Source organism: Schistocerca nitens, chromosome 1 (assembly GCF_023898315.1).
Source record: "Schistocerca nitens isolate TAMUIC-IGC-003100 chromosome 1, iqSchNite1.1, whole genome shotgun sequence".
NCBI classification, from domain to species: Eukaryota; Metazoa; Arthropoda; class Insecta; order Orthoptera; family Acrididae; genus Schistocerca; species Schistocerca nitens.
Genome location: NC_064614.1, coordinates 119,340,297 through 119,363,456, shown reverse-complemented (window position 1 = coordinate 119,363,456; position 23,160 = coordinate 119,340,297). Strand labels below are relative to the sequence as shown.

The 23,160-nt window shown below is 45.7% G+C and overlaps 1 protein-coding gene across 1 annotated transcript in view; it reads left to right on the top strand.

Moving 5' to 3' along the window:
- LOC126198282 (uncharacterized) overlaps positions 1–19,196 on the top strand; it is a 98,072-nt gene extending 78,876 nt beyond the window's left edge. The window contains exons 2-4 of the mRNA XM_049935031.1: positions 1,646–2,180; positions 14,237–14,547; positions 18,627–19,196. Of these exons, the coding sequence (XP_049790988.1) occupies positions 1,646–2,180; positions 14,237–14,547; positions 18,627–19,067 (1,287 nt within the window). The 3' untranslated portion in view covers positions 19,068–19,196. The remainder of the gene's footprint in view (positions 1–1,645; positions 2,181–14,236; positions 14,548–18,626) is intronic.
- The last annotated feature ends 3,964 nt before the right edge of the window (positions 19,197–23,160 follow it).

Sequence of the window (23,160 nt, the reverse complement as noted above, 5' to 3'; positions counted from 1 at the left end):
GCGATATGCGCTGCACCCGCGCGACCCGTGCGGCACGTGCGTGTCGCGCTGTAGTGTCGTGTCACGTTACACGTGCTATACGCTTCTCAATTTGCGCCTAGCCTTAGATACGACATACAGTTACACGACGCGTTGTTAGAGGGAAGACTCCAACCAGAAATTTAATTTATCTTCTCCTTTGCCCATAGCAACCAAGTTTTAAAATAATGTATATTATCAAAAATTGTAGGAACACCCAAGTTTTGAAGTCCATACCTCAATTAGGATTCGAGTTTTAAATTATTTTAATCGCATTCTTAAAAACCAACATTTGGTACTCACACCACAATTTTCACATGCCGGTTTGCGTAGGTACATTTACAAGACATAGTTCAAAGGTTCTGTGCCTCCATTTTATGTGAAATATTAATAATTAGTTTTCAGTGTTTATTTCAAATTTCAGCCTTAAATTTTCTTAAATTATCGATAATCAAATGACAGTACATTGCTCAGGAGACCTTTTACGTCTCAAGAATTGTATATATTTATTTATTTATTGTTCAGCTAATTCAGCTTATTCACGATGTAGCCTCTTTAAGTTATTAAATACATATTTAAGAGCTTTTTCCATGCATCTCTGTCCGCTGCTATCTTCTGCCAGTTGAAGCCCGCAACTTTCCTGAGTTCCTTATCTGAGCGATCAAGTGGTCTCTCTGGTGGTCTTCTTTTTCCTTTGGTACTCCTGCCCACTGCCATTTTAGAGTCTTAACCCGTTCTATAATGTCTTTTACTCCTCTTATTGCTCGAATGTCCTCACTTTTCTGTCGATCTTTCTTAGTGAGACCTAACATTGACCTTTCCTTAGCTCTCTGAGCAGTTCTAAGTTTCCTTTTGAAAAATTCATTTAAAGTCCAAGTTTCACACCTGTACGTTAAAACCGGTAGGACGCACTGATCAAAAACTCTCTTCTTTATGCAGACTGGCACGTTAAATTTGAAAACTGTTGCATTCCTACCGTATGCCCTCCAACCCAGTTTAATTCGACGAAAAATTTCAGGTTTCAAATCCCCATTTCTGTCAATTATACATTTTGTGTCAATTATATATTATATACATTTTGTGTCAAAGTAATTGAGAGAAAGAGAGATTGATTTGAAGGACAGGACCAAACGGTGAAGTCATCCTGCAGCAACGAATGAAAATTTGTATCAAGGCCGGGATTTGAACCCAGATCTCCACTATGGCACCCTGGCGCAGGGCTTCGTCCGACTGCGTGGACTATCCTTGAGGCTGTGGCGTGCATGGGAATGTCGACTGAGGAGCAAGGCATGCTAGAAGTGTGTGCTAGGATGGCCTAGTGGCTAGCGCATATGCCTCGTGAGTTGGGTTCGAATCGTGACCCTCGCTCAAATTTTATTTAGTCGCTGCAGTCTACATGATGTTTGAGACTTGAAAAACGTCTCTGGAATGTTACAGTTTCATTTGCACGTCAGAGGTGCCTTTACAATCGATACAAGAGCAGTGACAGTAGCAACACACCTAGCCGTCGTATCGGGATGCTGCAACACTTTGCAGATCTGGATATTGAATACTGTTATGTTGATCAGTGGTTTTATTGACAAATAATGACATGTGAGATAGTAAGCGAAAGGTGTGCGTTGGGCAGGTGCGCGACAGCTTCAGGGACCTGGAGAGCTGCGGCTACCTGTGGGAGAGCCGCGAGGGCCTGCCGCTGGCGGACCTGGCGTTCTGCGCCGGCTTCTTCACGGTGTACCTGGTGGAGGAGATGGTGCACCTGCTGCTGGACAGCCGGCAGGACCGCAAGCGCCAGCGCCGCCAGCAGCACCAGCAGAGCGCCGAGTGCTCGGCGCACGACAGCGGCGCCATCGCAGACTTCGCCGCCGCCGCCGAGGACGACGAGGAGGAGGAGGCGGACGAGGCGGTGCTCACGCGCACCATGAGCCTGCGCTGCTCGCGCCGCGGCGGCCGGCCCGCCCGCGCCGTGGGCGGCGGGGGCGGGAGCGGCGGCGACGGCACGGTGCCGCCCACGCCGGCGCCCGCGGCGCGCGAGCCGCCGTCGCCGCTGCCCGTGCCGCTGCAGCTGCAGCTGCCGCCCACCGCCGCCGCCAGCGCCACCGCGGGCAGCGGCAGCGGCAGCAACGTCTCCACCCAGGGGCTCATCCGCACCGAGTCCGCTATAGGTGAGTCTCCACTCGCAGCGCCGGCTGCCAGATACAGTGTGCACGAAATAACTTGTCCCGTAGCTACTCAGACATGGGAGGGGACAGCGGTAGTGGTGGGATTTCTCCCTAACGGCAGACGTGTTCATTCGCTTTGGGATACATGAAGTGTTAGTGTAAAACTGCTGTGTGTAGGTGTGATTCGTGCCTATACAGTGCAAGATCCTGCAGTCTGCACACTGTGCACATCTGTGCATGTCTAGCAAACTAGTGGATCGATGACTTACTTCTTTCACCTATAACTTTATTGACAAAGGTCCCGAACGACTATGTTATATAAACCAGAAATTTTGCCGTTCATGGACAATGATCTTACTCTGATACAATCTTCTCGGGTTATGAGTCACGGCATCCCGTTGATACAACGTTTCGACTGGTTTCCTACTTGTCGTTTTCACGCGAGGTGTTGGGATCGTGTCGAATTTGTTCCTTTATAGCTTCTGGACCTTAGATTCCACTGCGAAGGTGAGCCAGTAGTGTGCTCCAGAGGAAATGTAATGGCCTGTAATGAGGTAGCGGGGGCAGCTTTGGCGGGGCCCGGAAGTGGGGTCCTGGTGCTGCCTGTCAATTCCACCCACTCATGAATTCACTGATGCGAAAGTAGTGGAGGCAGTGGAGGGAACAGAAAGGTAAAACCAAGACCCGACGACAAGACGCCCCTGAACCTCCTCTGGGGGTTTCTCCACCAATGCCACCACTGGCGACAACTCTTCTGGGTGCTCGGAGAAGCTCGTAGTGCCAGATCAAGACACCTTGGCGCCACTTGCTTGAGATCGGAAGCCATGAGGTCTAGTGACAGCTGGCTGATGACGCTGGTAGTTGAAGCTGGAGCTACATAGCTGCTTGGCCCGCACGTAGGACCGTGGAGACAGAATCAGCTGTAGTCTGAAGTCTGGAAGCAGTCGTCGTGTGAATGCTAATGGCCGAGTGGCGATTATTTATAGTCGCTGTGCACAGCTATGTCGTGACAGTGTAGCCCCTCTGGTCAAGCAGTTGACCATGGAAGCACAGCGTTGTACAACGTCTTGTGGAAATTCAGCCCACCTCTGCGACGGACTGTGGCCCTGCAGCGCGCTTTGCCAGCAGTATTCCAGTACCAGGCAGCTGCCGCAACGATCGGTCCAGCAACACGACTCGTTATCACAAGAAACAATCAAACTCAAAGTTGGAAGAAGGGAAACCAACAATTCTACAGATCTACTACACAGCATTCTTGGTTCCCCTTCTTCCATCCATGAGTCTGATTACTTCTTGAGGTGGTGAATCGTATTGCTGGACCGGTGGTTGCGGCATTCTTGAAGTGTCACCCAACCTGTGCGAACTGCGTTAACATTTATATCGTCAGTTAAGGCCACATGTTTGTCGGCAATACATGCAAATTTTTGGTTTTCATCCGAGTTGTCACTTTATCTGTACACGATATTTTGACGACTTATCTAGTTGTCGTTATCAGGTGTCCAGGACATTTTCAGTTCTCAGTGACGACTCAGCAAAGTCAAAAACATATAACAACCATTTTCGCTGAGAAAGTCTGCAGGATGGATCGTTTGTTCCAGTTTGAAAGGAACTAGTAGTATAGCATCTGTTCCCACGAAGTATACGTCGTGAACTGTAAAGGTAAATTGAAATAACTAGATCCCTCATTCGAAAACTTTCAGCTGACATGTGATTATATTTTCACGCAATATGGGTGCACAGATCCTGAGAAATCAGTACCCAGAACAACCACCTCTGGCCGTAATAACGGCCTTTATACGCCTGGGCACTGCGTCAAACACAGCTTGGATGGCGTGTACAGGAACAGCTGCCCATGCAGCTTCAACACGATACCACTGATTATCAGGGATAGTCACTGGTATATTGTGAGGAGCCAGTTGCTCGGCTACCATTGACCAGACGTTTACAATTGGTGAGACATCTGGAGAATGTGCTGGCTAGGGCAGCAGTCGAACATTTTCTGTATCCAGAAAGGCCCGTACAGGACCTGCAACATGCGGTTTTGCATTATCCTCCTGAAATGTAGGGTTTCGCAGAGATCGAATGAAGGGTAGAGCCACGAGTCGTAACACATCTGCAATTTAACGTCCACTGTTCAAACTGCCGTCAATGCGAACAAGAGGTGACCCAAACGTGTAACCAATGGCACTCCATACCATCACGCCGGCTGATACGTTAGTATGGCGATGACGAATACACGCTTCCAATGTGCGTTCACCGCGATGTCGCCAAACACGAATGCGACCATCATGATGCTGTAAACAGAACCTGGATACATCCGAAAAAATGACGTTTTGCCATTCGTGTATCCGGGTTCGTCGTTGAGTACACCATCGCAGGCGCTCCTGTCTGTGATGCAGCGTCAAGGGTATCCGCAGCCATGGTCTCCGAGCTGATAGTCCATGCTGCTGCAAACGTCTTCGAACTGTTCGTGCAGATGGTTGTTGTCTTGCAAACGTCCCATCTGTTGACTCGGGGATCGAGACGTGGCTGCACGATGCGTTACATCCATGCGGATAAGATGCCTGTCATCTCGATTGCTAGTGATACGAGGCCGTTGGATGCGTCACGGCGTTCCATATGACCCTCCTGAATCCACCGATTCCATATTCTGCTAACAGTCATTGGATCTCGACCAACGCGAGAAGCAATGTCGCGATACGATAAACCGCAATCGCGATAGGCTACAATCCGACCTTTATCAAAGTCGGAAACGTGATGGTACGCATTGCTCCTCCTTACACGAGTCATCACAACAACGTTTCACCAGGCAACGCCGGTCATCTGCTGTTTGTGTATGAGAAATCGGTTGGAAACTTTCTTCATGTCAGCAAGTTGTAGGTGTCGCCACCGGTGCCAACCTTGTGTGAATGCTCTGAAAAGTTAATCATTTGCATATCACAGCATCTTCTTCCTGTCGGTTAAATTTCACGTCTGTAGCACGTCATCTTCGTGGTGTAGCAATTTTAATGGCCAGTAGTGTATACCACTGCAAGAAAAAAAAAAAAAAAAAGACAACACACCACGAAGGAGTTAAGGAGTTACCCGAGTGGGACGGAAATCAGTAGATGTTCTGTAGATGTACAGACAAACATATGCTTACATTTTCATGAAAATTGAGCAAGTCTGTAACGCGTTGGTCCAGCTCTGGCACTTGTGCAAACTTGGTATTGATTGATTGAGTTTTGGAAGTCCTTCTGAGGGATATCGTGCCAAGTTCTGTCCAACGGGCACGTTAGTTCGTCAAAATCCCGAGCTGGCTGGACGGTCTTGTCCCTAATACTCCAAACAATCTCAGTTGGGGAGAAACCCACCGACTTTGCTGGTCAAGGTAGGGCATGCCAAGCACGAAGGCAATCAGCAGAAATTTTTGCCTGTTCGAGCGAGCGTTATCTTGCACAAATGTAATCCCAGGACTGCTTGCCATGAAAAGCAACAAAACGAGGCGTGGAATGTCGACATAAGGGTGTGCTGTAAAAGTGGCGCGGTCGACAACCGAAGGGGTGCCACTGTAAAAGGAATGGCACCTCAGAACATTACTCCTGATTTTCGGACCATATGTTGGGCTACAGCCGGTTGGAATCCCACCGCTGTCTGGAGCGTCTCCAGACACATCTTTGGCCTGGAATCTCATTGACTGGAGTAGAATTGCTTTCAGGTTGAGTCCCACTTTGAATTGAGTCCCGATGATCACTGAAAAAGTGCCTGGAGAGGGTCTGGATAACGGTGGGATACCAGCCTGATTATCGCCGGTTATGGGGCCCCAACAACCATGATTGATGATATGGGGTGCCATTTTATTTCATTACAGGACCCCTTTGGTTGTCATCCGCAGCACCCTTCCAGCACAGTGGTAAGTCCATGATATTCTACTCCCCATGTTGTTTCCCTTGATGGCAAGCCATCCTTGGATTACATTTCAGCAAGATAATATCCGCCCGCAGACGGGGAGAATTTTTCTATTGTTTGTGTTCGTCTTGCCAACCTCCATCTTGGCCAGAAATATGCCGGATCTAACCACAATTGAGAACGTTTGGAGCATTATACTCAGGGCCCTCCCACAAGCTCAGGATTTCGACGATCTGACGCACCAATTGCAGAGAATTTGGCACGATATTCCTCAGAAGGAAATCTAACAACTCTGTCAATCAATGCCAAGCCGAATAAATGCTGAACCAACACGCTACTGACTTGCTCAATTTGTGACGCTCTTTCTTTTGAATAAATCATTCAATTAGTCTGAAAATGTAATCATTTGTTTGTCTGTGCACGTGATCAGATTATTCTTTCAGGGTGCGTCTTTTTTTTATCTTGCAGCATACATGTTTTTCCCGGCAAATCGCAGCATATTACATACGTGCGGGTTTCATAATAGTCTGAGAACAAAGTGTTATAGTTTCAAGATGAGATAGAAGAATAAGTGATGTCTGAATTTGTGTGGAAAAAATTTCCTAAACCTATTATGAGCTGCGTACAGCTTAATTTCCAAGGCTAGCTCTCCTTTCATTCACGTTGCATTTTAATTACCCACACCGCAAAAGGTTAGCAGCATGGTAATGTGTCCCTGAAGTTTTTCTCAGCCAGAACGGCTTTAGAAAGTCCATGGTAACCTGTTCTCTGCAGAACTTTTAAGAGAGAATTGTTACGCGCTCTCTATTTATACTTAGTTCATAGAGCGTTTATTTACTTAAGGCACATTCCGAAGAATCTCCTTCACTGGTCTCTAGAGACACCGAAAAAAACCGTAGGTAACTTAAGGCTGTGAGACATTCATTGCGCTAAAGCAAGCGAAATAGCCACTAAGACTAAAAATGTTGACTTAAACGCTGATAGAGTGATAATTTATGCACCAGTCAGGTTCCTCTTACAGTATACTGATAAAATAGCTCGATATTTAGCAATTATATACAACCACTAGCTCACAGAAAGATCCGTACCTAAAGGTTGGAAAAGTGCTCAAGTCACACCAATATCCAAAAAAGGAAGTGGGAGTAATGCGCTGAATTACAGGCTTATATCACTAACGTCGATTTCCATTAGGGTTTTAGAACATATACTGTATTCAAACATTGTGAAGTACCTCGAAGAAAGCCGGCCGAAGTGGCCGTGCGGTTAAAGGCGCTGCAGTCTGGAACCGCAAGACCGCTACGGTCGCAGGTTCGAATCCTGCCTCGGGCATGGATGTTTGTGATGTCCTTAGGTTAGTTAGGTTTAACTAGTTCTAAGTTCTAGGGGACTAATGACCTCAGCAGTTGAGTCCCATAGTGCTCAGAGCCATTTGAACCATTTGAACCTCGAAGAAAACGATTTATTGACATGTAATCAGCACGGATTCAGAAAATATCGTTCTTGTGAAACACAACTAGTTCCTTATACTCATGAAGTAATAAGTGCTATCGACAGGGGATGTCAAATTGATTCCATATTTTTAGATTTCCAGAAGGCTTTCGACACCGTTCCTCACAAGCTTCTTCTAATCAAACTGCGTGCCTACGGAGTATCGCCTCAGTTGTGCGACTGGATTCGTGATTTCCTGTCAGAAAGGTCACAGTTCGTAGTAATAAACCGAAAGTCATCGAGTAAAAGAGAAGTCATATCCGGCGCTCCCCAAGGAAGTGTTATAGGCCCTCTATTGTTCCTGATCTATATTAACGACATAGGAGACAATCTGAGTAGTCGTCTTAGATTGTTTGCAGATGATTCTGTCATTTACCGTCTTGTAAAGTCATCAGATGATCAAAACGACTTGCAAAATGATTTGTAGGGTGCGAAAAGTGGCAATTGACCCTGAATAAAGAAAAGTGCGAAGTTATTCACATGAGTACTAAAAGAAATCAGCTAAATTTCGATTACGCGATAAGTTACACAAATCTGAAGGCTGTAAATTCAACTAAATACTTAAGGATTACAATTACAGATAACCTAAATAGGAACGATCACATAGATAATATTGTGGGTATAACAAACCAAAGACTACGATTCATTGGCAGAACACTTAGAAGGTGCAACAGGTCTACTAAAGAGACTGATTACACCACGCTTGTCCGCCCTATTTTGGAGTATTGCTGTGCGGTGTGAGATCCGCATCAGGTGGGACTGACGAATGACATCGAAAAAGTACGAAGAAGGGCAGCTCGTTTTGTATTATCGCGAAATAGGGGAGATTGTGTCACAGACATGGTAGGTGAATTGGAGAGGCAATCATTAAAACAAAGGTGTTTCTCGTTGCGACGGGATCTTCTCATGAAATTTCAATCACCACTTTTCTCCTCCGATTGCGAAAACATTCTGTTGGCACCCACCTACATAGGGAGAAATGATCATCACAATAAAACAATAGAAATCAGGGCTCGCACTGAAAAATTTAAGTGCTCGTTTTTCACGCGTGCCGTTCGAGAGTGGAACGCTAGAGAGACAGCATGAAGGTGGTTTGTTGAACCCTCTGCCAGGCACTTTATTGTGAATAGCAGAGTAATCACGTAGTTGTAGATGTAGATGTAGAAAGCCTGTCAGGTATCCGAATGACGGTGGGAAGTCCGGAATGACTCTATCGCCAGGTTAAGAGCTTTATATTTGACAACGAAGGAACAGCCTTCGGACGGAGCACATACGGACTTTGATGGATACCTGAAACAAGAGGATGAACTGGTGCATCACCCTTGGCCGCCACAGTCACCAGATCTCAATATTTTTGAGCCCTTGTGGTCTACGTTGGACAGAAAGGTGTTTGATCGCTGGCCATAACCATCATCGTTACCTGAACTTGCCACTATCCAGTACGTTGTCCTCGATGGTGAGTGTCCATCGGAGGAGAGGGTATCATCTGGAGTGCCCCGGGGAAGTGTGGTAGGTCCGCTGTTGTTTTCTATCTACATAAATGATGTTTTGGATAGGGTGGATAGCAATGTGCGGCTGTTTGCTGATGATGCTGTGGTGTACGGGAAGGTGTCGTCGTTGAGTGACTGTAGGAGGATACAAGATGACTTGGACAGGATTTGTGATTGTTGTAAAGAATGGCAGCTGACTCTAAATATAGGTAAATGTAAATTAATGCAGAAGAATAGGAAAAAGAATCCCGTAATATTTGAATACTCAATTGTTAGTGTAGCGCTTGACACAGTCACGTCGATTAAATATTTGGGCGTAACATTGCAGAGCGATGTGAAGTGGGACAAGCACGTAATGGCAGTTGTGGGGAAGGCGTATAGTCGTCTTCGGTTCATTGGTAGAATTTTGGGAAGATGTGGTTCATCTATAAACGAGACCGCTTATAAAACACTAATACGACCTATTCTTGAGTACTGCTCGAGGGTTTGGGATCCCTATCAGGTCGGATTGAGGGAGGATATAGAAGCAATTTAGAGGCGGGCTGCTAGATTTGTTACTGGTAGGTTTGATCATCACGCGAGTGTTACGTAAATGCTTCAGGAACTCGGGTGGGAGTCTCTAGAGGAAAGGTGGCGTTCTTTTCATGAATCGCTACTGAGGAAATTTAGAGAACCAGCATATGAGCCTCACTGCAGTACAATTTTACTGCCGCCAACTTATATTTCGCGGAAAGACCACAAAGATAAGATAAGAGAGATTAGGGCTCGTACAGAGGCATATAGGCAGTCATTTTTCCCTCGTTCTGTTTGGGAGTGGAACAGAGAGAGAAGATGCTAGTTGTGGTACGAGGTACCCTCCGCCACGCACCGTATGGTGGATTGTGGAGTATGTATGTAGATGTAGATATCTTGCAGTAAGAATGGTATAAAATTCCCTTGAAAACCATACAGGACCTGTATTTATCAATTACGAGACGTCTGGAAGCTATTTTGAATGCCAACGGGTTTCCTCAACCGTATTAAGCGTAGAAATTCGTTGTGCTTTTGGTGTTTGCATAGTTTTCTCTCAGCGCCCTGTATGTGGCACCCGATATCCGCGAAAAAATCATGCAATTCTCGTGAATTACGAGAAGCAGCTGAATAGCGGGCGCAGATCCGGCGCCCGATAATGTCCTAGATGTGTTCCATCAGGTATAGACAAAGTGAATTTTGCTGCCCAGGTTATCAAAGAGAGTGTATTATTATCCTTCAGTACGATTCTAGCCTTGTGTCACGAACAGTTATCCTGTTGAAAGATGCCTGTACCATCAAGTAAGACATCGACATTGAAGGGATGCGTGTTTCTACAATACTGTTCACGTATTCAGAATGAATTTTCACTAAGTGACCGAGCGAGGTGGCGCAGTGGTTAGCACACTGGACTCGCATTCGGGAGGACGACGGTTCAATCCCGTCTCCGGCCATCCTGATTTAGGTTTTCCGTGATTTCCCTAAATCCTTTCATGCAAATGCCGGGATGGTTCCTTTGAAAGGGCACGGCCGATTTCCTTCCCCGTCATTCCCTAACCCGAGCTTGCGCTCAGTCTCTAATGACCTCGTTGTCGACGGGACGTTAAACACTAATCTCCTCCTCCTCCTTTCACTAAGTCGTGGAGCGTGCGCTGATGGCAAACTTCCTGGAGGTTAAAACTTGTGCCCTATCAGGAGCCGAGGACGGGGACTTCGCTTTTCGCCGTAAGTGATCCACTGACCCGCTGTCACAGCCTTACTTCTGCCTGTACCAGTTCTCTTACATATCAAACTTCACAGAGGTTCTTTTGCATACCTATCTGGACTAGCACTCCTGGAAGCGGTGGTCAGGAGACGGTGGCGTAGCGAATGAGTGGCTGTCTGAAGAGAACTGACTTCTGCCTGTTCTGAATACTATTATTACGGCCATTTTCGAACGCAATCGACCTTCGCTGCCGGCGGTCACGTGACATAGACACAGCTCCCTGCAGCGGACTGGCTAAACCTACTGTCTCCACGATTTCTGACATCCATAAATTTCCACTGATCCCTTGCAGACAAATTAAAGGCATCTAAATATAACTTGGCCCGTATGGGGAATCGATTTCACGTCGCGAGCGCCCATTGTTCCGAAGTTAGACGACTGTGACCGCCGACCTGCACGCTACGAGCATCCTCGTCGCTGTCTTTTTCCGCATAGCGTGCAGACTTTATGCACTGTAGATGCAGAGAACGTTCTTGGTATTCATACATGTGCGATTTTATGAAATATCATTAGATTGTGTATTGGAGGAGGCAAACTAGGAAACAGAAATCCCACTAATCCGGGATTGAATAGGTTGCAAAAACCACTTACTGTTCTAATAGCGCAATGTAGAGAATACAGAAGCAGGGTGAAAACATTGCTAACCAGTGCACTGTACTGACGCAGTATCAATAGTTGCCTCTGTTGCCAGCGAGAACGCCATTGTAGAGCAGTCGCAGTTAGCTTACGTCGTGCGTGTCAGATGCAGTGCCCACGCCGTGGTTGCAAAACTGCGATTTGAGATGTTTTGATGAATTAATTAGACTTTGTACCACGGAAGTCGCGTATATGGTTCAAATGCCTCTGAGCACTATGGGTCTCAACTTCTGAGGTCATTAGTCCCCTAGAACTTAGAACTAGTTACACCTATCTAACCTAAGGACATCACACACATCCATGCCCGAGGCAGGATTCGAAACTGCGACCGTAGCCGGCGCAGTCGCGTATACAACGTCGAAGTTGACAGTCCGGTGTAAGTGAGTTATTTCTACGATTATGGGACAAATAACATGGGCTTGGTTAAGCCTGACAGAACATTCTAAGTGAAGAGGGACATATAATCAGACTGACTAAATGTCATCTGTTTTTCTATGTCCATTCTTGTCACGGGAAGTATGAGGGACTACGGCCGCTCACTGTTGTAATAAAATGAAACACCTACAGCCGTCCTTACCATGTCATTTATTGTACGGTTACCAGTTTCGGTCCTTCAGTGCACCATCTTCAGGCCTTAGCTGATGCTGAACGGGTTAACACCATCCTCATACACGATTAATCAGTGGCCAACATAACTGATTTACGCAGACTACCTGTAACTGTGATGTTATCTCTCCAACCATCAGCTATCAACTATAATATGCTCGAGAGAATAATCGGTAATACTATTAGGATGGATTAATATTAACTGAAAGAAACTGACCACATGTGTAAAGTTTAGCAGCCTCTTTTTACGGTGAATTTTACATCTTTATGCTCCAAGTAACTCAATTCAGTAATTACTACTCTGACAGTATATGTCCATGACTTCAACAGACTACACTAACTGATCAAAAGCATCTGGACACCCCCAAAAACATACGTTTTTTTTTTATTAGGTGCATTGTGCTGCCACCTATTGCCAGGTACTCCATATCAGCGACCTTAGTAGTCATTAGACATCGTGAGAGAGCGGAATGTGGCGCTCCGCGGAACTCCCGACTTCGAACGTGGTCAGGTGATTGGATGTCACTTGTGTCATACGTCTTCACGCGAGATTTCCACACTCCTAAACATCCCTAGGTCGACTGTTTGCGATGTGACAGTGAAGTGGAAACGTGAAGGGACACGTACAGCACGAAACCGTACAGGCCGACCTCGTCTATTGACTGACAGAGACCGCCGGCAGTTGAAGAGGCTCGTAATGTGTAATAGGCTGACATCTATCCAGATCATGACACAGGAATTCCAAACTACATCGGGATCCACTGCAAGTACTAAGTTAGGCGGGAGGTGAGAAAACTTGGATTTCAAGAGCCACACATCACGCCAGTAAATGCCAAACGACGCCTCGCTTGGTGAAAGTAGCGTAAACATTGGATGATTGAACATTGGAAAAGCGTTGTGTGGAGTGACGAATCACGGTATACAATGTGGCGATCCGATGCCAGGTTGTGGGTATGGCGAATGCCCGGTGAACGTCATCTCCCAGCGTGTGTAGTGCCATCAGTAAAATTAGGAGGTGGTGGTGTTATGGTGTGGTCGCATTTTTTATGGAGGGAGCTTGCACCCCTTGTTGTTTTGCGTAGCGCTATCGCAGCACAGGCCGACACTGATGTTTTAAGCACCTTCTTTCTTCCCACTGTTGAAGAGCAATTAGGGGATGGCGATTGATATTTCAACACGATCGAGCACCTGTTCGTAATACACAGCCTGTGGCGGAGTGGTTACACGACAATAACATCCCTGTAATGGAGTGGCCTGCACAGAGTCCTGACCTGAATCCTACAGAACACCTTTGGGATGTTTTCGAACGACGACTTCGTGCCATGCCCCACCGACCGACATCGATACCTCTCCTCAGTGCAGCACTCCGTGACGAATGGGCTGCCATTGACCAAGAAACCTTCCAGAAACTGATTGAACGTAAGCCTGCAAGAGTTTAAGCTTGCTTGAAGGCTAAAGGTGGGCCAACACCATACTGAATTGCAGCATTATCGATGGATTGTGCCACGAACTTTCCAGCCAGGTGTCCGGATACTTTTGATCACATGGTATAGGTGGGAGAGTCACAACCAATGATTGAGACAATTATATGACAGTTCAAGACCGAACAGTGTGACCCATGTTTTGAGTTCGTGGTACAATATATTTCAATATCTACCACTGGTTTATGAGTTGGAAGTGTTCCTCGAAGCTGCCTTACCGAGTGAACATTGCAGGATTTTAACTTTCGATGGCTGTGAGAGCAGCGAGAGCACAACCGCTGTGGGTAACTAGTTACATGTAATTTTAGATATGTGGTCGAAAAATATCCAGGCCATATTACTGCGTTTTATAGAACTTTGTGCAGAATTTGCAGTTGAGAGAGAACAATTTTTGTTATTTTAACCCCCGGGGAAATTGAAAGCATTTTGTTAGCAGCAGTTAACTACTTTGGAAAGATGCAGAAGGAGGTGAAGAAAGTTTCAGTTTTAGATAGTATTGCCAAAATGGTTATCATAGGACTGAACTGATTTCCTCATGACATATTTTCAGTATTGTAGTAATTGAGATTGACCACTATGCTACATTTTCACCCCGTTTCTGTTTTAAGAGATTGTTCTGGCAGTGTGCGGCCGATCTGGTTTTCATGTGGTTTATCCTCTGTTTGTGCGAATTTTTGTTGTGAACCCCTGCTGTAGGCCGTCGCCCCAGGCTTTGCCCGCTGACGGACCGGCGCTCCTTGTCGGCAGGTATCACGGACAAGCAGTCGTCGCTGCTGGACGCGGGCGTGCGCGTCAACAGCGCGTTCCCGTTCGGGCCGCCGGCCGGCCTGGGGGCGCAGGGAGGCGGGCCGATGCCGCCCCCGGGCGCCGCCCCCGGGGACGGGCTGCCCGGCACGCCTGGCCGGCGGCGCGCCAGCTCGTCGTGCTCGCTGCGCTGGCTCTTCACCATCGTCGCCCTCTCTTTCCACGCCATATTCGAGGGCCTCGCCGTCGGCCTCGAGAAGGGGGTGAGTGATAGCGCTGTGACATACTACAGTGACCGTCGTAACAACATACTTTACTGGCCAATAAAATTGCTACACCAAGAAGAAGTGCAGATGATAAACGGGTATTCATTGGACAAATATATTATACTATGACTGACATGTGATTACATTTTCACGCAATTTGGGTGCATACATCCTGAGAAATCAGTGCCCAGAACAACCACCTCTGGCCTTAATAACGGCCTTGATACGGGTGGGCGTTGAGTCAAACAGAGCTTGGATGGCGTGTACAGGTACAGCTACCCATGCAGCTTCAACACGATACCACAGTTCATTAAGAGTAGTGACTGGCGTACTGTGACGAGCCAGTTGCTCGGCCACCATTGACCAATTTGGTGCGACATCTGGAGAATGTGCTGGCCGGGGCAGCAGTCGAACATTCTCTGTATCCAGAAAGGCCCGTACAGGACCTGCAACATGCGGTCGTGCATTATCCTGCTGAAATGTAGGGTTTCGCAGGGATCGAATGAAGGGTAGAGCCACGGGTCGTAACACATCTGAAATGTAACGTCCACTGTTCAAAGTGCGGTCAATGCGAACAAGAGGTGACCGAGACGGGTTACCAATGGCACTCCATACCATCACGCTGGGTGATACGCCAGTATGGCGATGACGAATACACGCTTCCAATGTGCATTCGCCACGATGTCGCCAAACACGGATGCCACCGTCATGATGCTGTAAAAAGAACCTGGATTCATCTGAAAAAATGACGTTTTGCCATTCGTGCACCCAGGTTCGCCGCTGAGTACACCATCGCAGGCGCTCCTGTCTGTGATGCAGCGTCAAGGATAACCGCAGCCATGGTCTCCGAGTTGATAGTCCATGCTGCTGCAAACGTCGTATAACTGTTCGTGGAGATGTTTGTTGTCTTGCAAACGTCCCCATCTGTTGACTAAGAGATCGAGACGTGGCTGTACGATCCGTTACAGCCATGCGGATAAGATGCCTGTCATCTCGACTGCTAGTGATACGAGGCCATTGGGATCCAGCACGGCGTTCCGTATTACCCTCCTGAACTCACAGATTCCATATTCTGCTAACAGTCATTGGACCTCGACGAACGCGAGCAGCAATGTCGCGATTCGATAAACCGCAATCGCGATAGGCTACAATCCGACCTTTATCAAAGTCGGAAACGTGATGGTACGCATTTCTCCTCCTTACACGAGGCATCACAACAACGTTTCACCAGGCAAGGCCGGCCAACTGCTGTTTGTGTATGAGAAATCGATTGGAAACTTTCCTCATGTCAGCTCGTTGTAGGTGTCGCCACCGGCGCCAACCTTGTGTGAATGCTCTGAAAAGCTAATCATTTGCATAATACAGCATCTTCTTCCTGTCGGTTAAATTTCGCGTCTGTAGCACGTCATCTTCGTGGTGTATCAATTTTAATGGCCAGTAGTGTAGGTATCAGCGTCCGGCGGTGTAAGCAGACTTAACAGAGAGGGGGGCCACTGTGGCGCAGCCTGCGGCAGTGGCCTTAGATTATTTTTATTATTCACGTTTCAGCCCTACAGAACTGCACGGTGTACAACAAGGGGCATTTCTGGAATCTTTCTCTTGTTTGTTCTCTGTGCCCGTATTAATTACATTCCCTTAGAATCTGGTCCTTTCGACAAAATTCTTCTGCTCTTCTCGAGTTTCTTTATAAGGCCAAATGTCCAGTGACGAAGTTTCTGCCTAAAATTGTTACATTCTAATGTACCAGTGATGCTCCTTGTACCGCAAGGAAGCAAGGGAGACAATGTTGTTATGGGCAGCCGATATCCTCTTTCTGCAACACAAATGCACACGCGGATTAATACGGTTCTTTATTTACATGAACCGGAAACATTTACTTAACTTGAAGAGAGTCATTGTTTTTTTGTACAAGCTCATCAGTAATAGTCCTCTTGTCAGATGATGTAGTGTCAAAATCGGTAATCTTGCTATTACAAATTTTATTCTCTCACTGCTACTAAAGAACAATTCTGATTGAGGTAAACCAGTCCCACTATGGTCAATAATCTGGTCGCTATGTTCTGTCGTAGCCTGTGACAAACTAAACCCGATCTGCAAGTAAACTGATAGACGAAAAACTGGATGATTGAGTGAGACCCTCCAGTCAGCGGCGCCAGTCTAAATACATGATGTCGAGAGGGCGTTGGCAGCGTGTTGCTTGTGGGTGTGTCTCTAGCCTCTCTCGTGATAGACGCACTTGACCCGGCGCCTACTAATCGATCTTTGCACTTCATCTTCACCAAATTTTATTATTTCTACTTCCTGTGGGTCTTTTTTTACTGCATCATTCCATTTTATTATTTCAATTTTAGCTTTACTGTTGCTTTTGAAAATTCCACAACTTGCCAAGTTGATCTGATTGATTACAATCTTTTAATATAGCCATAGAACTTTAGCATGAGTTATTTCGTATCCAAATAAATATTGGTATACTTTTTTTGTGGCATTAGTCTACTGACTGATCTGATGGAGACCGCCACAAATTCTGTTCTTGTGCCAACTTTTTCATCTCAGAGTAGCACTTTCATTCGATGTCCTCAATTATTTTTTGGATGTATTCCAAGCTTGGGCTCTCTAGTACTACTGAAGCTACTTCCTGATGTCTTACATATGTCCTACCATCCTGTCCCTTCTTCTTGTCAGTACTTTCTACATATTTTTGTCCTCGCCCTGTTCTGCTCATAACCTCCTTATCTTATCTGTACACCTAATTTTCAGCATCGTTCTATAACTCCATGTCTTAAACGTTTCAGTTGTCATATTCTCGGGTTTCCTCACAGTTCATGCTTCACTTGCCTACATTTCTGTTCTGCAGATGCTCAATCTCAGAAAACTATTTTTTTATGACACAATAACATTTTGTGACACAGTCATAACTGATTTCCGCCACAACGGCCATCTTCAGATCCTAAAAGACGGATTTGGTTAACACGTGTTCAGAATGGTTCAAATGGCTCTGAGCACTATGGGACTTAACATCTGAGGTCATCAGTCCCCTAGAATTTAGAACAACTTAAACGTAACTAACGTAAGGACATCACATACATCCATGCCCGATGCAGGATTTGAACCTAGCAGTCGCTCAGTTCCGGAGTGAAGTGCGTAGAACCGCTCGGCCACCGCGGCTAGCGGTTAACACGTGTCGAAGCGTTAAGGTTGACTACGAACGAGCTTGTCTTTACAAAATCTGAAGATGGCTATTGCAACCAAAACCAACTACGATTGTGTGACAAAACAGTGATTGTGTTTAAAAAAAATTAAAATGTGTATAATAATTTAGTGCCCGTCTAGTTAAAGGAAATGTATTTTCTATTCTCAGAAATTTCTGCCGAAAATTAAGACCAATGCTTTATAGAAATACACTTTAGCAGACATGAAGTTCTCTATTTGCTCGTAGTCTGCATGTTCCAACTTCATTATATTTCGGATCCAAAATTTTCCTGATTACTTTTCGTCCTTTTTTTTTGGATTTCTCCAATGTCCCTCTTTCTGTTTAAAATGTGTGTTGTAAAGACTCTCTGGCGGGTATCTCGTAGTATCTGAGTTTTGTGTATTTCGAGATGGATTTTTTTTGCTATGGATATGTGTTGTATGTCTGAAGCTCATTTTGATTTTGTGGCAATGAATTTTGTATCCAGTCTTTACAAGACGAGTCCCCTGTACGGTTGCGGCCAAATACAGAGTCGCCTAAATCGAACTGGTTCATAAAATATTTACCATGCGGGACTGATACTCGATAACGAACATGGGAGGACGAAGATCTGCAGCAATAGACGAGATAAAAGAAGATTCGCAGACGGCAATCCGCACGATCTAGCAAGAGGCGTACCAAGACTGCTTCCGGAAGTGGAAGCGGCTTGGGAGCCGTGTATCAGTTGTGCGGGAGAGTATTTAGAAGGAGGCGATGCACAATTAGTAAAAGATAAGCGTAGAAAGATGTTGTGGGCAAGGTTCCGAATTTGTTTGAATAGACCTGGTATGCACGCGGCAGTGGAGGGAAGTGGGTCAGCTAAGAGGGCGGTGGGTGTCGGTTGCAGGTGGGCGACATGTGGATCCTGGTGTCGGCGGTGGCGATGCACAAGCTGGTGATCACGTTCTGCGTGGGCGTGAAGCTGGTGGCGGCGGAGACGCGCGGCCCGCTCGTGCTGCTGTACATGGCGGTGTTCGCGGCGGTGACGCCGTTCGGCGTGGGGCTGGGGCTGCTGCTGGAGCAGCTGGGCCAGGGCAGCGTCACCACGCCGGCCGCCGCCATCCTGCAGGCCATGGCGGGCGGCACGCTGCTCTACGTCGTCTTCTTCGAGGTGCTGCAGCGAGAGCGCTCCTCCGACAACGCCGGCATCCTCCAGCTGGCCGCCATCGCCTTCGGCTTCGCCCTCATGCTGCTCATCCAGTTCTGCAGTGAGTACACGGGCGCTCCGTTCTCTCGCTTTTGTCTCCGTCGCTCTGGCCGTTTCCCTGTAACACTGGGCCAGATCTAGCATACCAACGATTAACTTGGGCTCAATTGGCAGACGATATGTGGCCCACTGTTTTCGTTACTTTTTGGAGTGGTCTGCTGCTGAAGGCACTCAACATGTTTCATCAGGATATACCAGTTCCAACCGTCGTACAGCCCAAGTTGTCTGATTTATCTAATATCACACTGCGTGCTATTTTGTCAAAAACTGATTCCGTGGCTGTGTACAAAATATAGTGAGAGGCACCAACATGCCTTGCTCATACTGTGGCATCGAGCAGTCAGGCCTGCAAGATGAGTGGTCTGCCAAGCGAGTGGATTCATTCTTATTTCTCGATCGAGTTACATCAGTGACTGATTATGAGCTCTAGTACCCACAATTAAGCTACAAATTATTCTCCTGTTTGAATATTACGCAATGGAAACGGATAACGCACATCTGACTATTAGTAATTTACACAATTCTGATTGTTCACTACGCACTGGCAATAACACATTTTCTTTCTTACCCAACGGCTTTGATCAACACGTGGCCATCGCACTGAATATGAATGGCGCACATATTATAAATTCTGGATATCATGACTACACACCACCAATCTATTTCTTTTCACTATCTTTTTTATTAAGATAAATTCTATTATGATTCAAAGATAAACTAAACACACCATTACATTTTATGCAACAGTTACACATGAGAAACTCCGCCCAGTGGGCATGGCTTTACATTGGTGATTCTCTATCTTATGGTCTCGTAATTATCTAACACTAGAGTGCACTTTCTGGATAGGATGGTGGATCTTTTGCTACGTCTCACACTTCGACTCTCACACCCATCATCACGCAAATTTACTCCAGACCGAGCGGTACAAAAAGGAACATGCATAACCCACTGCCTCTGGACCTATCTTGCTACTCTCCCATGCAAACCACACATACTTAAATTACGTGAAATACATCACACTGGCAACATACAATACACCACAAAGAATAGTCACAACGTTAGAATCACTTCACTTTCAGCTTTCCCTCTTCAATTAGTATTCATCCCAGTTTCACACGACACTGCCCCACGTCGTAACTTTTCTTTCCTACTACGAACTCTGGAGGATATATGCACGTCTTCCTGTGCAGTGCAAGCCAAGTGGCGTTGCTGGATAGACGGCGCGGATAGACCGAGCGGTACAAAAAGGAACATGCATAACTCACTGCCTCTGAACCTATCTTGCTACTCTCCCATGCAAACATACTTAAATTACATGAAATACATCCACTGGCAACATACAATACATCACAAAGAATAGTCACAACGTTAGAATCACTTCACATTCAGCTTTCTCACTTCAGTTAGTATTCATGCCAGTTTCACACGACACTGCCCCACTTCGTAACTTTTCTTTCCTACTACGAACTCTGGAGGATATATGCACGTCTTCCTGTGCAATGCAAGCCAAGTGGCGTTGCTGGATAGACGGCTGACTCACCTTGCTTCACTCTCAGAGTATTAGAGTTTGAATCTAGCGTCACATGGAAACGTAACACGCAAAGTAATATTAAGATCATATTCGTCACACACGCGATTCCTCAACTGATACCTTGGACCAGTACTTCTCTTTATCCTTTGTCTCATACACAGATTGAGACTCACACAGTACTCACCACGTGGAAGTGCTCGTCTCTAATTTCAAGTCCTGCACACGCCATTTCGTAAATATTTCCAACTTCTAGTACACACGCCAGTAATTCAGCTTAACTTTAGCACTCGGAAGTATTTCAACTTAGCACTAGCACTCGCAAGTATTTCAACTTATTGCTAGACGTTGTTTCATTGTGACCGTTGGTCAGTTCCGAAGATTACTACGATCCCCTTAATATTACCTGCCTGTCATTTAATTCTCCTCCCAAAAGTTACTGAAATAGAGAAATAATTATTCCAAACTACTCTTAAGTATTTCACATGCATACCATTTTCTCTACTCTTTTGTCTTTACGGAGCACACCTAAGACAGGTCTTACCAACACAAGATCCAGCGCCAGAGTGCTGAAACATGGCCGTTCTTCAGGTCATCTCGCACCTCCCTCAATGTGGGGGACCACCATGTTACCGTATTGGCCAGCAACATTTCAGGCGCTTAAAGCTCAGGTAAATTTCATCTCTCTGCTGGACCGTCTCAAAGATGATCATATATTGCACATTCACTATCTGCGGTTATCAGACGACCATTCATTCATTCATTTCACAGATCTCACCAAATTGGATGTAGGGATTTATTTTTTGGGAGTGCACATGTGATCAATTAAATAAATAAATTGTCCTTCTCTCCTACACTGGTATCCGGCTTCGGTGTATTAAGTGAAACTGAGTTATTATTACAAAAAATATGTCGTTCTGACAAGAATAACGAAGAATGTTGTACCTATTTTCAATGTCGGGCGGTACTGTACCCTTTCACCAGGTTGACTTACACAGAAGATTACAGGAACCAGCCACTTTTTATAATGCTACGAGGCATGTTTTTTAAATAAGTATCGTTTTGAAATTTAAAAAAAAGATTTGCTAAGATATCTCAATAATTTTATGTTTACATGAAAGCCTGTACCTTAAACTACTTTTCTACATAATTTCCGTCAATATTGAGGCACTTGTCATAACGTTGTACCAGTTTTTGAATACCCTCCTCATAGAAGTCTGCCGCCTGACTTGTTAACCACTGTATCACCACTGTTTTGACTTCGTCATCGTGTTGAAGACGCTGACCGCCCAGGTGTTTCTTCAAGTGCAGGAACAGATGGTAGTCACTGGGCGCTACATCGGGGCTGTTCGTAGGATGAACTAGAGTTTCCAATCGAAAACATGTGATGAGATCTATGGTCTGATTCGCCAAATGCGGACGGGCATTGTCTTGCAGCAAAACGATGCCCTTGCTCAACTTCCATGGACTGTTGCTTTGATTCTGAAGTGACGTAGGCCATCCATGTTTAATCGCCCGTAACAATTTGGCTTAAGAAATCATCACCGTCGTTGTGGTAGCGCTCAAGGAAAGTCAATGCACTGTCTAAACGTTTGGTTTTGGGCACATCCGTCAACATTTTCGGTACCCAACGGGTGCACAATTTTCGGTAATTCAAATGCTCGGTCACAATGCCATACAAAACACTACGAGAAACTTTAGGAAAGTCATCCCGCAAGGAGGAAATCGTAAAGCGTCTGTTTTCTCTCACCTTATTGTCCACTTCCTGCACCAAACATTCCTTAACGACTGAAGGACGCCCACTCCGTTGTTCATCATTCACATTTGTGCGGCCATCTTTAAATGCTCTCACGCACTTTCTTACCATTCCATCACTCATAATGTTTTTTCCGTAAACTGCACAGATCTCACGATGAATATCGATCGCTTTTAGGCCTTTAGCACTAAGAAATCTTATAACAGTCGGTACTTCACAGTCGGCGGGACTCACGATTATTGGAGGCATCTTAAACACTCAGTACACAATGTAAACAAAGAAGAATTAGACTGTAATGGCGTCAGTGCGTAGATTAAGGTACAGGCTTTCATGTAAAAATAAAATTACTGAGATATATTAGTACGTCTTTCTTTAATTTCAAAACGGTACTTACTTAAAAACACGCCTCGTATTTATTTATTTAAACAGGTTCATCTTCAGACGGCTATTTCACGCTTTACATTAGCTTTCGCCTTTTGCTTTACCAGTCGACGAAATTTCCTTGAGGTGGTGGTGTCCTACAACCAAAAGAAGATGTGAGATAATGTCTTTTTAACTGTAATTGTACCTCACAACGATTTTAAGTCATGTAAACAAATTGTTAAAGGGAAGATGTTTAATAATTATTAAAGGGGACATGTTTAACAATTTGTTTCCATCACTTAAAATCGTTGTGAGGCACAATTACAGTTACAAAGACATTGCCTCACATCTTGGTTCGGTTGTAGGGCACCACCGCCACCTGAAGGAACTTTCGTCTGTTGGGGAAACAGAAGGCGAAAGCTAATGTAAAACGTTGACTGGCCGTCTGAAGATGAACCTGTCGGTTCGAAACCGGTAACGGCGCTGTTTAAATAAATAAACAGCATTGTAACAATTGGCTGGTT